Source organism: Nymphaea colorata, chromosome 1, assembly GCF_008831285.2.
Source record: "Nymphaea colorata isolate Beijing-Zhang1983 chromosome 1, ASM883128v2, whole genome shotgun sequence".
Classification (NCBI taxonomy): Eukaryota; Viridiplantae; Streptophyta; class Magnoliopsida; order Nymphaeales; family Nymphaeaceae; genus Nymphaea; species Nymphaea colorata.
In genome coordinates, this window is record NC_045138.2 from 37,924,934 (window position 1) to 37,939,183 (window position 14,250).

The following is a 14,250-nucleotide window of genomic DNA, read 5'->3' on the forward strand; positions in this document are numbered from 1 at the left end:
GAATCTTATGCTCGTCGGATTTGAGTTTCGTTTGAAAAAAAAAAGGGGTCCAAATTCAAGTCTCGGACCAATTACATAGAATCCATAAATCAAACCAAGTAAAAGGTAGACCAACATCAAATTTAAAGTATTTACATCACTCATTCGGGTCCCAGATCCTTCGCTTTTTGTTGTCTGATGCTAATTAAATGGGGAAAATGACTTGTTAATGTCGAAGTTTTGTTTCCATGTACTAACACTTCAGCTGTTTTTCTTGGATCATCTGCTCCCTCCCCAAAGGAGAGGGGACCTTCTGGAGCTCATGGATTCTGCCAATATCTGTGGGTTTTGAATCAGGGGACCCACTGTGATCCATAATTACACCAAACAGTGGGTTTCATCATACCATGGACTTATAATACATCAGCCACATGTTTCCTCCAAAATCCACTGGTTTTATGCTTGGAACTCCAGTTTGTGGGCACAGTAAATTTGAATACACTTTATATATATATATATATATATATATATATATATATATAGAGAGAGAGAGAGAGAGAGAGAGAGATTTAGTTGAAGAAACCAAACAAAAGAAATTCAAAGTTGGCTCAACTTTTTTGGGAAACCAAGTCAATCAGGAAGCGGTACCAACTCTTCTTTTAAGTTCACACAATATCCTTATGAGCGGAGTATGAGCAGAGCCGTGATGGGCTTCCCTTGTTCCTAACTCATAAATACGATGGACCAAAATGTGATTGGTTTCACCACATGATGATGCTCAACTCCAAGTTATTTCTTCATTTATTTCATTGATTTCAACTTAATCCGTCGTGATGGGACAGGTTCACCACCATCAGTTATGTGGCACCATATCTATGTGGATCTGAGACCAATATCAATCTGGCTCACATGTTGCTAGGCAGATGCGCAACAGCACGTTCCATGGCAGAAAATAGCTGCAGCGATAACACCGTGCACCTTCCAAGAATCTATCTGTTTCAGCTTATTCGAAGGATTGAGCAGTATGGCAGCCATTTTTTTTTGTCAGCATCTACGTCAAAAGTGAATTCATCTGCAAAAAGGTGAACAACCTAGCTGTATAGGTCGCTTCAAATTAGGGTGTATTATTAAAATTAAATAAATCCAACTGATTAAAGAATACTTAAAAGTCAATCATGCATTAAGATTTGTATCGGTTTGTCCTGTTTTGTAGGTGAGGGGATATCCCACCATCCGACGGAAGGCCGAAGCCTTCACCCAACCCCTTATTCTTTGTCTGCTTCTAATGCCTCGAGGTATTGTCCCGCTATGCTTCAACTTGTTGGAGTGTAGAGCATGATCCGTTTTTAATAGGCTTCAACTAATTTTCATAAATTTTTTGTAAGGGCATCTATGTGGTACAATGATTTGGACGTAGGAAAACTCTGTCTTTGAAACACCTAAATTTGTGTGCCTTCTTCTTTCTCTTCTTCAGTGTTTGTCCCTTGTTATGTTAAAAGAGAAAGTGAAAGAGTCTCGTTCCTAATACAACTTGCATGTCAGTGACCTTCTATTTGCAATACAAAGAGTTTGGCATCCCAAGGATTTGAAATGGAAACTGGTCACCTGCCAGCCCCTACTCGAACATGCTACGCCAACCCCTTGGGGATGGCTTCTCCTGCTTTGGCAAGAGGCCAAAATGACATGCAAGGAGGATACAGACCGATACGAAGTGACATTGAAAAGAATCATTGATATCAAGACTAAGATTTGATCTATTCAACCTAGACACCCTTCACATTCATTTTTGGGTTAGTGTAATGTAGATATAAACATTGACAAATAGTTATCGATACAACGACAAATTTCAGTAGCTTCGACCGAGTTTCGTCCTAACGGAGAAACCATTTTCTTGACACGGTCAAGGCTTGATTGTTCTAGTGCAATCTTCCAGTGATTTGGTTTTATTACGTTGGATTGAGTTTTATATTGGCATGCAATAGTAAGATCTTGTAGTTATCACAAGCTCTTAGGAAAACTTCAGTTTCAGTGGCTGAATGTTAAAATGAAAGTGATTTAGATTCATTAGTTATTAGTTATTCCCTTTGTTTACCCCTATCTTCCCTGAGGACATGGTGGTATTCAAGCCTGGGCAAGTAGAGTATCACTTACCTCACTGATGAACTGTAAGGCACTACTAGGATAACTCTCGATTGCGCCAAATCAGGCAGCCCATAAAATCGTTTAAATGAAGAATATTCCCGTTCTCTCTCTACTCATCCACGACTGGCTGAATATCATGTTGAGAGCACAGCAGATGGAATCTTGCGAAGTTTTCTACTGTTTCTGATAAAGCTCGAGATGAGTTTTCCTTTTTTATTTGACTCATAATAAAACAGGACCTGACACGAAAGGTTCTGCCGCTTGCTCAGCAACAGAAAACCTCGCGTAGTACCAAATTTTTAAGTCTTATGCTTGTTAGGCTTAGGCTTATGGTACACTAAGAAGACAATGTCCGTCCCATCTGGCTTGGCCATGTGATCAACTTCAAGAAATTATCCGCTTGCGTGTTGGTTCCTTCAACCATTTACTGTGTATTTGAAGGTTCTAAAATTGAATTGCTGTATAATAATGCCCCCGCGCCCCACCCCCTACATTTTTGGCTCCAACGCTAGATTACAACACCTGTATCTTCTCTCTCTCTCTCTCTCTCTCAACAACTACCTAATCGTCCTGGTCTCCGCCCGCCTGTTTGCTGCTATTCTTTGCATGCTTTACTTTCTGCCCTTCCTTCCTTCCCCATGCCACTGTTGCCCCCTCAAGCTTCCTCTCTCGCCCCTCAGCTGCTCTGGGGCTTCACCTTGTGCTCCTGCCATTGCAGCTTTTAGCATTGTTGTCCGCTGGCTCATGCGCTCTGTCGCTTGGTTTCCTGGTCCTCTTCCGATGCTTGCACTTTTCCTTTGCTCCTGCTTGCTGGGCACATCGACACCTCCAACCACCTGCTCTTCTCAAGAAGCATATTGTACCTTGTTGTGCTAAGGACACCTGAAAAGATAGTTCGATTTCTATAAGCCAAATGTCTCTGCATCTTAAGCGGAAGCGGTAAGATGCAGTACTTAGTTTGAAAATTGCCATCGCTGGAACCAATCCAACACATGACCCCAAAGGATCGCCTCTAATGTTCCCTCCACTGCTCACCCCTTCAGTTACTCCTTTTCGGCCCCTTGATATTGGTTCATTTGTTCATGCTGGCAAATTTGGCACAACAATCATGTTTTCAGAGAATCATACAGCTGCATCGCTTCTACCTCCTTTAGGGTGTAGCCCGATGTTCGGCTAGACCTTCGTCCTTGTCATCGCTCTCTCATCCCCTCCCCCCTCTTCTTCCCCCCCTTCTTTTCGCTTTTTGCTTTGTTGTCTTGTTTTATCGTGCTCATTTTTTGTATCTTTGCGACTTCTTTTCACCCCTTTTATCGGCGGCTTCTCCCTCTCTTCAGACGCTACATGGATCGTGCGCCAGCATGCGAATTTGGAAAGCTAGCAGCAGCAGACTAGACAGGGACTCCTGAATCGAACGAAGCAATCACCATTCTATTACTCACGCACACCATCCGCTTGCCATTCTTTACATAACGCAATCTATGGACATTTTCTCTACATCTTCCCTTCATGATCAGCCTCTCGGTACAACTTCAAATGCCTCTGCAGATACACCCGATTCCGACCGCCTAAACCGGCGGGAAATTTTTACACCTATATTTATACCACTCGCCACCAAGGCGCAGATGCCATAACGGCGTTAAGTTGTTCCATCTGGTGGCGAAATATTCAAATCCAACTTGGCGACTGACCTTCGCTTCCCACAAGAGATCAACTCGGCCGCGGATTTCACAACCTGAAACATCTATGCAGTTGCAGCATCTTGACCCGCATTCAATCAGACCATCTCAAGAATTTTGATGTTTCCCGTGGAGTTTGTAGCTACCAACGTTGAAGACTGCCCTCTCCAACATACACACGATACAAATTGAGACGCATCATCAAGTTCCGAACCCGTCATGGGGTCTGTGGTGCTGAATTTGTAAGATAATACCGGCATTGAGAAGGCCTTGTAATAGATGAAAACCTGCGAGATGGAAAATTTTAACAGGCAGTCGCTACCAAAGAATATGCTTCTAGTACATAGGTCCGTGTACTTGCCTGTAAATTGATCGTCAAAGATGTTGCAAAAATCTGTATATTTTAACGGCTAAAACGTGTATATTTTACACATCTTAGAGTAGTAAATGGTTCATAACCAAAGAAGCGAGAAAAAAGAGCTAACTTACCCCATCCTCTTATACAAAATTGGAAGGTATATCTACGAGATCCTTTAAGTCGAGCTGCTTTTCCTAATTAACTAAGGGTGCGTTTGTGATCTAAGATTTAAGGTCGGAACCAAACCCCCGAACTATAGTTTTCAAATTTTGAACAGGACTGAAATAGAAATTTTCAAATTTTTTATATAGGTTAAACTTAAATTTTTAAATTATATATATATATATAATTTTAAATTTTCAAAAATCTGAGAGGGGGCCATGGCCCCTGCTGGGCCCCCTGGATCTAGCAACTTATACTCTTAATAATGACAGGAATATCACTATATCAGATCAATAAACTTCAGCATAACACGGAGATAGTGACAATGCATAACAATACTAGCATTTTCGAGTCCAGTAATTAGAATAAGTATAATATAAATTCCTTAACAAGAATCCATAGGAGGGCAAATGCCATTAGTCCTGGTAATCCCAGCTCCAATAGTAAATAATTGAGCTTGTAGTCGATACTTCTTTTGGGACCGAGTTTGGGCTGGACCGACCGGTGCAAAAAAAATTTCCACCACAAGTACAACAACTTAACATACGATATTGGAGGTGGAATTACCATGGCTGCTGGTGCCAGACTTAACCTCCAATGGCTTCACATTAAGTGGTTTAGATTGCACGCATTCAAATTATCAGACTCCAAGAGCCTGGTATTATTTGTATTATCACTACCTCCGCGTGCTAGATCTTCATCTGATAACACATAGTTGAGTCCATAATCTAGTTTCAAGAATATATCGTATTGATTTCCCTATACTTATAGTACGTACTATAAAATATCTTATGATGAGTTATGATACTTCAGACAGAGAACTCCTAACTAGGGCTGGGAATCGGCCAGCCTAACCGGATACGAAGGACTTGGGCTGGCCTGCAGAATGTGCCTGTGGCCTGGGCCCAACCAACAAGGAACAAGCCTGAAACCTGCTTGACCTGGCCTGATTATGATAAATAAATTATATTATATATATATATATATATATATATATATATATATATATATATTGGGCCAAGTTGGGACATTGGTACCCAGCCCAAAATGTTATCGTGCTGGCCGAGGCCTGGACCATGCCCAGCCCCGTCTCCGACCAGGTACAGAAGAGCCCGTTGGTTACCCCTAGTTTTACTCCTTTAAGTTCAAAAAGAATATATATCTCTAATGTTCTCTAAAAGCTTTTGAGAGTGTTTGCTGCTTTCTAAAAAGAATCTTAAACAATGTTAAAAAGGATATCAGATAACAACTCTATATCAATAAAAATAAATAAATAGACCAATTGTTTGTCCACGGGTGCCCCTTGTCCATCTTAAAAAATATGTCTCACACCATTCATGTCCTACACAAATACAGGCACTGGATTATATGGTCATACATGTTTTTTGATTTTGCAATCTTGCTGCAGATATGATCTTATAATTGGTTTAGCAAAACAAAAATGTACAAGTAGGCAACGATTTTTTAAGTGTCACAATAGCAATTTAGAAACATGAAAATTTGAATTTGAATGCTTTATTCCCCTGATGCAAAACTAGGATCAACGCTTAGACACTTTTAGGCTCAGATGCCACAGATTTATCATTCGCGCTGCTTTCAGCAAAGCCAAAAACCTAAACGCACAAAAAGGACCTTCTATCCAATACTCGTAATAACATTTGGAAGCAGAAAACACATTATCAGAGACATATTGTTTAGTCAAAGCATGTACCTCGTTTGTCTCTGATCCAGTAGCAATGTAACCATCAGAAACCGATAATCCAACAAAATTCTGGAGAAAAGACATAAACTAGTTCAGCCAAACACAACGGGGATACAACTAGAAAATAAAAAAGTATGAGATGTCACTTAAACAAAATTAGCATATTCCAAATATCAAGATAAATATGCTAAGAAACTAATGAAAATGAAGACAAAATATCCTGATATTTGAAAATATAGCCAAATGAACCATTGTAACAACATATTGATAATTTTGAAAGAATTTTCAAAAAATATTTCTTGATATATTCAAACAATTTTGGTTTATCATTTTAATAATATCTTGAATTCTCGTTTACTTTTATAAGGAAAACAGAAAAAAAAAGTCCATAATTTCATCATTTTCCTTATTATTTATACATCTTTAAATTTTCCAAATCAAGCAAACCGTTTGATTAATGCCCAAGAAAAACCTTGGAAACTAACACCCAAGAACTGTATTTGTGAGTTGCGACTATACATGGGACATATATGATATATCCTAGAACAAACTTATGTGAAGCACCATTTATGTAATGAGTATACTGAATCATATGCATTCATTCACAAAACCAGGAATAGATCTGTCCCCATTGCTGTAAAAGACACATGTACAGCCCAGTACATATCATACCATCCTCTTGACGATACGGTAGAGGGCTAAATACAGGTTCATATATTTTTATATTTTTTAAATCAATTTAAAACTTCTTAAATTATTTTTAGGTTCAAAAAATATAAATATAGGTCCATAACGGCTGATGTGCTGTACTGGTGAGCAAACTGATATGGCGACAATAGCATTATTCAAGACACCATCTCTCTTCTCTCAACCTACCTGTTCAAAATAAACTTGGGTTCAACATTAACTATTCTCTCAAGTCTCAATAACTACTTTGTTAATAATACTTTTAATATACTTTCTGGTTTCTAAATTTGTAAAACTATAATGCACTAGAGGAATTAATGGTGTTTAATACAGATTTAAATAAGAACAAGTCTTAGGCAAACTAGGACTTTCAGTATCTACCATTATTTCCAAGAAAAAAAAAACAATAAGAGTCAGTGGATAAGTACTGGTGCAGAAAGAAGAAGAATTAATTAAATCTAACAGTAAAACAGGCTCAAGCAGCCATTACAGTGGTATACTCAGTCCACCAATGAAAAAGATGAGAATAGCAAATGAATACTTCTAAATATAATTGTTAAAAAGAAAACTTCCAAAAGAAGTTCCAGAACTAGATATCATTTCCATTCAAGATTTCATTTTCATGCTTTTCCACAGAATACAAACCTTTGTGTTGACGTTAGAAGACAATCGACTAGGCAAACCTTAATACAATGCTTCAAAAATTTGATACTTGGAGAATGCCATGTTTGGAGATGCACTATTAAAAATTGTTGATATAAAGCAATCACGTAATCAGACATACAACCTTCAGGTTTGTGTGGCCAGTGAATGTCCGAATAGGACTATCCAGCAGCTTTGATGAGCTTGAAGATAAATCCCATAGCTTAAGGGTGTTATCAGTTGATGCTGACACAAGGGTTGTTGGATCTATGAATTTGATGTAACTGACGGTCTTTGTGTGACTCGTTAATGTGCACCAAGGTGCTCTTGTGTTTCTGAGATCATAGATATAGATCTTATGATCTGCTGACCCCATTGCAATTGTGCGTGCAGAATCAGGAGGAAACTGAACACAGCACACATTAGCCTTCGTTCTAATTGTGCCAATGCTTCCACCCTGCAACAACCCCACACGTAAGAGAAATAACTAATCAAATTTCTATGACAAAATGGCATTGTAACAGTAATTTACATGACTGTAGTACGCTTAGTTTCAAAGCTGATATCCACCAAGTGCAAGAATAGAATTGCCTGATTGATATTCCAGAGCTTAACAGCACCATCATCACTTCCGCTAGCCAACCTTGTAGGATCTGCTTGTGAAAAGTCAACAGACCAAACACGTCTCTCATGCTCCCTCAAGTCCACGAAGGCCTCACCTCTTGTAGCATCCCAAACCTAAATCGGGATAAGAAAAAAGAAAATTTATTCAATATTCAAGAATGAAACCACTTAATTGCAGTCAACTAAGAGAAAAACCAACATACCTGCACAACTCCTTCAAAGTCACTGGAGGCTATTTGATTTTTTATGTAACTATTCCAGCAAATGCTGCTAAGCTTGGAACTACTAGTCATTTCAATCACGGGGTAATGTATGTCAAGGTTTCCATTAAGAATCATATTACACTCAAATACTTTAATTTTGCGATTAACACCAGCTGTTGCAAAAAATTCTTTATCCCGGTCAAAACCCAGACAGCACACCAAATTTGAAGCATTCAACAAGTCCCTTTGTTTTAAGTCTCCCCGCACTTTTAACTTGCTGTATGAAAGGTATTTACACAAGCCCTCAAGAAATGGTCCTACCCATCCACTTCTTTTTGCACCGTCCTGGCATTCTTTGGCATTCAAGTTATCAGTGGAACTGAAGTTACTTCTTTCTGTTCTCATATTTAATCTTCCAGAAATGTTCTGTGCAGGTGAACTTGTGTTCTGTATTTTGGGTGGTGGCTTGATCTGCTTGCACCTTGTAGAAAAGTAAGCAGATTCTAGCCTTCTGAAGTTTCTCATGACTCGAGAACTTTTAGTCATAAGATTGTCGGGATTGCCCGTATTCGCAGCCAACTTAAAATCCTCATCAGTGGGTTTAAAACGCTTACTAGAATGCAAGCTCATTGAATCTTCTCTGTGAATGGGAAACGGCAAATTTTCTAGCTTCTCCGCACCAAAATTCAGGTTCTTATCCACTTCTATGTAGGAGCTTCCCTTTTTTTTTAGCTCAGACTGCTGACTTGTTACTTCCTCAATATCAGAGGATAAGCAACTCACAATCTCATGCAACCTACTGGAAGCATCTTGCTTTCTCTGGTGCATCTGCAAAAGAACCTCCAAGAGTAATTCTTGTTCTTCTATTTCTTCCTTAATCTTTATAGCTGCTTCCCGCTCCTCAACATTATCAGTCGGTTCATGAAGGAACTCACTCCGCAGCACTTCACTGCAAATATCATATAGTCCAGGAAAAATTCAAATCTAAGCTCACAGTTCTCCTCTAGCTATCAAAACATAGAATACCATAAGAATGGAAATCAAACAGTTCTTTTACAAGAAGATTTGAATTTGCAATAAAAGTCATGTCAAAATGCAAAAGCAGTGAAATCACAGCAGTAAACTGTGGACAACCAGAACCTCATCCACCTGATTGATGAGCTGATCTGAAGTCCTTCAATAAGATCTAGAGTTCAATGTCCAGGATGCATCTCTTGGTATAATTAGGTAGGGATATGCCTAACCACAGTTTGCAATCAGGACAAGCAGGCAACAATTTGATGTCCTCTGACTAGTTGGCATACTAACTTTCCAACAGACTCATACAACATAACTACAAAATACCAGTCATGGTTCACAAATCCCCTTGGTGAACATCACTCGAAAAAGTGAGGGTTTAAACATAGCCTTAAATATTATCAGTTTTAAGAATTGACAAACTAAGCAACAGGGTGATCCAGCAGAAAATCAATTTAATGGTGAAATCATTACAATGGCCAGCAGACGTGATAATAATCTGGATGTCTCAAATCCATTTAAAGGTGCTTCATTATCAAGGTCCAAAATTTACTGAGACAATCCAAACATCTTTCAAAATGATTGGGGAGAATTTTTGTTTCATAGAAACTTTACTAAATAACAAACAGAGGTCTCTTGTCATCCAGAAGAAACAGAAACTAGAAGCAAAAAGAAATTAATTTTTTTCTCTGGTGCTTCTAGCATCTTGGATTTAACAATATATCTATCAGATCCTTTTCCAAGTAACTAGATACATCGCCTCCATTTTTCATCCACACAAAAGTGAGAAATGGTCTAAAAATAGGATATCGTGTGATTGATTAATTGATTGTTTTTGTGTGTGCGTGAGAGAGAGAGAGAGAGAGAATCACTAGGGACTGTTTGGAGGAAACCATGCTAGAAATAAATGGTATGCTAAGCAGTCAAATCCAAGCAGAAACCAGGCAAACACCATATATTGTGGACCTATCCTGGTGGCAGATATTCATTGACAGGAAGCTACCCTTTCGAATAGCACCATAATTACCCCCACTCACTATTGCATTCTTGACAAGGTACTAGGAAATCATCACATACTCATTCAATCGCCACAAGAAGACAAACGTTTCATCTTTTACTTCTTTGGAAGTAAGTTCAAGAATACATGTCCTAACACATACAAAACATTGATCAGGCTCTCCTTTAAAGGCAGCTGTGACCTCATATCCTTGTAAATCTTTGAAATTTGTTAAATTGCGTGAGAGATCTGGCCTTGAAGGAAAGAACTAGAACCAAAATTATATGACGTGCTGAAGTCATGGAAGCATACCTCATTTTTGGTCGTGTATTAGGTTGTGGATGCAATAACCACAAACAAAATGATGCTTCCTTGGGCCATTTCAACAACAGCTGAGGCGGCAAAACACGGTGGCGAAGGTTGGACATTGTCCTCAGCTTTTCCTCCTCCGAACTGAATGTGGAGAATAACTAATAAACATACACAAAAGAGAACACCAGTTAACTATAAACTAGGAATAACCAACATGTTTGAAGAATTATGAATTGCCCACAGGTGTAACCGACTTTAAACTACAAATATCTAACATTTTGAAGAATTTGAACTGCATACAGGAATCAAACAAGCACCTTAAAAGGCATTACACTCAACTTGGAATAACCATTCTGAAAAATGAAACGAACCATACCTCAAATAAGAGAACACCAAGGCGGTAAATGTCTGATGCAAATGTGCTTGGGCTGCCAGAGGACTCCTCTGGACTTGTGTACCAACCAACCTCCATGAACAAAATCTGTTTCAAAGGCGTTCTCTTTAATCTCTTCTGTTCATTGTCCTCAATGGTTTCAATTACAAGTGTTTCTTTAGTCTCTTCTGCTGAAGACAAAAGTGTCCCATATGCAGATGTTGACCCTAAGCAACTTGCAGTTTCCACATCAGACCGAGAAGCACCACCATCGTCATTTCTTTCTGAACCTCTAGGGTATGAGAGTGTGGCAGAGATTGCCAATTTTGACCCTTCATTAGCAGATAGGCTTCTTTGCCGAGATAACCCACAAGAAGGAGATGAGGTGCTACGGTCACCCACCCCACGTTCATCCACCAACTTCACTGCCTCCTGATTCAAATCAGACCTTGAACTTGAACAAGACGCAGATTCGATGAAAGAAACACGATTAAATGAAGACATAACAAAGCAGGAGGGCCTAATGTTGTGGACCACAACTCCTTGAGAGTGAGCAGCATTCACAATCTCTACAATCTGACTGAATATGTGCAGACACTCCAAAAGCTCAACAGATCGATTCGAGTTGTCCAACCATTGGCGCAAGCTGATATCACCAGGTTCCAGGGCACCCATTGCCTCATTTCCAGATACGCAGGATGAACCAATCTGATTATCTAAATTGGCAGTCCAAAGAGCCTCAAAACCTTTCTCCTCGACCTGCACCGGCAATCTCTGGCCTGACTGCAGAGTTGGCAAGCCGCCATGAACACCACGGATATTGCTGGAAACAACAGAAGGATTCAAGTCCGCTCCTCTAGAACCAGATCTTTGCCACAAGAACCCTTCGGAACTCTCCATTCAGATATCTATGACAAAACATCCTTCTCCACTACGCCAAGGCCATGAAAAAACGCAAAGGTGATGCCGTGTTCTCCAATATCCATCCAAACCCATCTCCGAACAATTGTACTGTTACCAGTCGAAGGGCAACCTAGTTCTCCATCATCTGTTTCTGCATGTAACTTAGTCAAATTAAATCTCAAGATAAAGAACTCAAAACAACATAAAGACTATCATAACTTGCCCGTCTGAAAGCAAACTTACCTGTAATTACAGCTCAAAGGGGAGAAAAAAAGCTGAGAAGAAAAGTTCCATTTACCTTAAACTGCAAGGTTACCGTCTTTTCCAAATATCGATTCCCTCCCACAAAGAGTCGTTACTAGCCAATCCCAATTCTACCTATCCGTCTACTTTTAAAATGGCGGGAGCACCTGCGAAGTGAAGTACTAAGAAGTAGTTAGCACCCCCATAAACATAGAAATATATCAAGCTTGTAAGTGATGAAAGGAATAAATACACAAAGCGAGTAAGAATTCAAGCAAAAAAAACATCGAATCAAACAAATGATAGAGAACGTCCTCGATATAATGATGTGCTTCGGGCTTTGAAATATGAAGCAACAGCAAAGAAAAGTAATTACTAAAAGTAACATCCAACTGTTGAACAGAAAAGTTGCTGAATCAGACTGTACAACCGAAAAATAACGTTGCAGCTCCAAGAATGCAAAGACGATTAGGCTTGATCTCCGTCAAGCCTAAACAGAAGATGATGAAGGAGCTTCTGAAACGGAGTCAAGCATCATCAAAAAATAACCAGAAATGCCAAGCAAAGGAATCATGCAAAGAGGAGCATGTAGCGTCAAATGAAAGGAAAAAAACACCACCTCAAACCACAAAATGCCTCCTGGATTCTCAACTCATGCATTTAACACCTCGACCAGCCATTATTTGCAGAACCCAACTCCACAAGTCTCTCAACTACTACCGTGAGTCCTGGATGACCTTCGAAACCGATCAACTCAATTTCGAACTTTCCTCCCGTTTCCTGGTTTCTTTTTTTTCCGCTTTTCCTTTCATAAATTTTCTGAACCATATAAATTATACGTTCGATTTTCACAGGAGGACCAGCTTAGCAATCAAAGCCAGACGTCACAACAGGCAATAATAAGCAATAAAGATATGAATAAAATATAAAACACATGCCCTTCTGAAAGATCTGGGACTGGTGCTTCTGCTCAACCCGGTCCTCTTCTTCGTTATCTTCGCTTGCCTTTATTTCTTTATTCCTTTTTTAGCTTAAGGGCTACGTGGCAGCAAGATATCCACAAAGACGAAAGGACAGCACTACAATAAAATTTGGCAAGCCTGTGGACCTGGTTTTCAAAAAAAAAAAAAAAAAAAAAGGAAAAAAAAGACTAAATGCAGAGAAACTAATAAACAATTAATGTGCACACTGTGCACAAAGGAAAACCGGAACAAGTCTTGTACCACCACTTCAGAAACACCATTATTTTATGACGTGACCACCCTCATTTCAAAGGGTGAATAATTAATTGATTATGCTAATCCCAATTTTTTAACGAAAGGCTTTCCTATTCTGTACCAGCTAGATTCATGCAACACCTAAGACGAGAAACACTTTCTATAACAGGCAACAGGAAAAAACAAATAACATGTTAGTTCTATAGTCAGTTTACTTTGTAATATCTTAGAGTTTTCTACTGTGCAGGATGCTAATAATATATATATATATATAACAAAAAAATGCTGAAAAAGAAAAAATGCGCATTTAATTAGCAGGAAATAGACGGAGACGGACTGGAAATCTCCACCAGCCATTACTCGAAGAACAAAATAGCCTTCAATAAAAAGAGTTAAATCAGACGGGATCCAGGGCGTCCAATGGTCAAGAGCCTTCGTCTTCCTTGTCAAAATTGACAGATGGTCAGTGGTCACTACTTGAGCCAGCAAAGGTGAATGAGATCTCTGTTTAGGAAACCGCACAGGTGAATGAGATCTCCGTTTAGGAAACCGCACGCTGTAGATGCAAGGCTGCCTATTGTTTTAGTCAATTACATTCAAGAGACGCATTTTTTTAATCACAAACAAGGAATACTTGAGTTCAGAGTCATGGACCTTCGCAGCAAGCAACGATACGAGACTTGGAGAACGATCAAACAATATTTACTGTTCATAAATATCAAAAAATGTATACACAGGGAATCCACGTATCAGCAACATATTCATACAACGAAACAAACCCTAAATCTCTTTTTTTTAACTTGCTCGTTGCCAGAGTCTCAAATCGCTGGAATTCTAATTTAAGGTGCACCTCACAACACCGTAACACAAGAACACAAGGGGAGAAACCCTAGTTTTGACATTGAGCTCCATTACTTGGTGGCTTCTTCCGAGGTGTTCGCCTTAGAAGCCGCTGCCAAAGTAAACAACCTCAGTCCCGAGAGGTCTCACCATTCCGCCGACAATCCTAAAAC

General features: G+C 39.3%; 1 protein-coding gene across 6 annotated transcripts; it reads right to left on the bottom strand.

Moving 5' to 3' along the window:
- Positions 1–2,353: 2,353 nt before the first annotated feature.
- LOC116253015 (protein SPA1-RELATED 4-like) lies at positions 2,354–13,004 on the bottom strand. Of its 6 annotated transcripts, XR_007573435.1 has the most exons (10): positions 12,640–13,004; positions 12,076–12,187; positions 10,878–11,928; positions 10,502–10,659; positions 8,176–9,124; positions 7,940–8,086; positions 7,494–7,805; positions 6,029–6,088; positions 3,075–4,084; positions 2,354–3,003 (listed from the first exon to the last, which is right to left on the bottom strand). XR_007573435.1 is itself a non-coding variant. In XM_031627748.2 (9 exons), the coding sequence occupies exons 3-9, from the start codon at positions 11,772–11,774 to the stop codon at positions 3,896–3,898; spliced, it is 2,712 nt and encodes a 903-aa protein (XP_031483608.1). In that variant the 5' UTR covers positions 11,775–11,922; positions 12,076–12,187; positions 12,640–13,004; the 3' UTR covers positions 2,354–3,895. The 6 variants fall into 6 exon arrangements, 5 of the variants coding, with proteins under 5 accessions (XP_031483608.1, XP_031483583.1, XP_031483600.1 ...); XM_031627748.2 differs by having other exon boundaries at positions 2,354–4,084; positions 10,878–11,922; XM_031627723.2 differs by having other exon boundaries at positions 2,354–4,084.
- Positions 13,005–14,250: the final 1,246 nt, after the last annotated feature.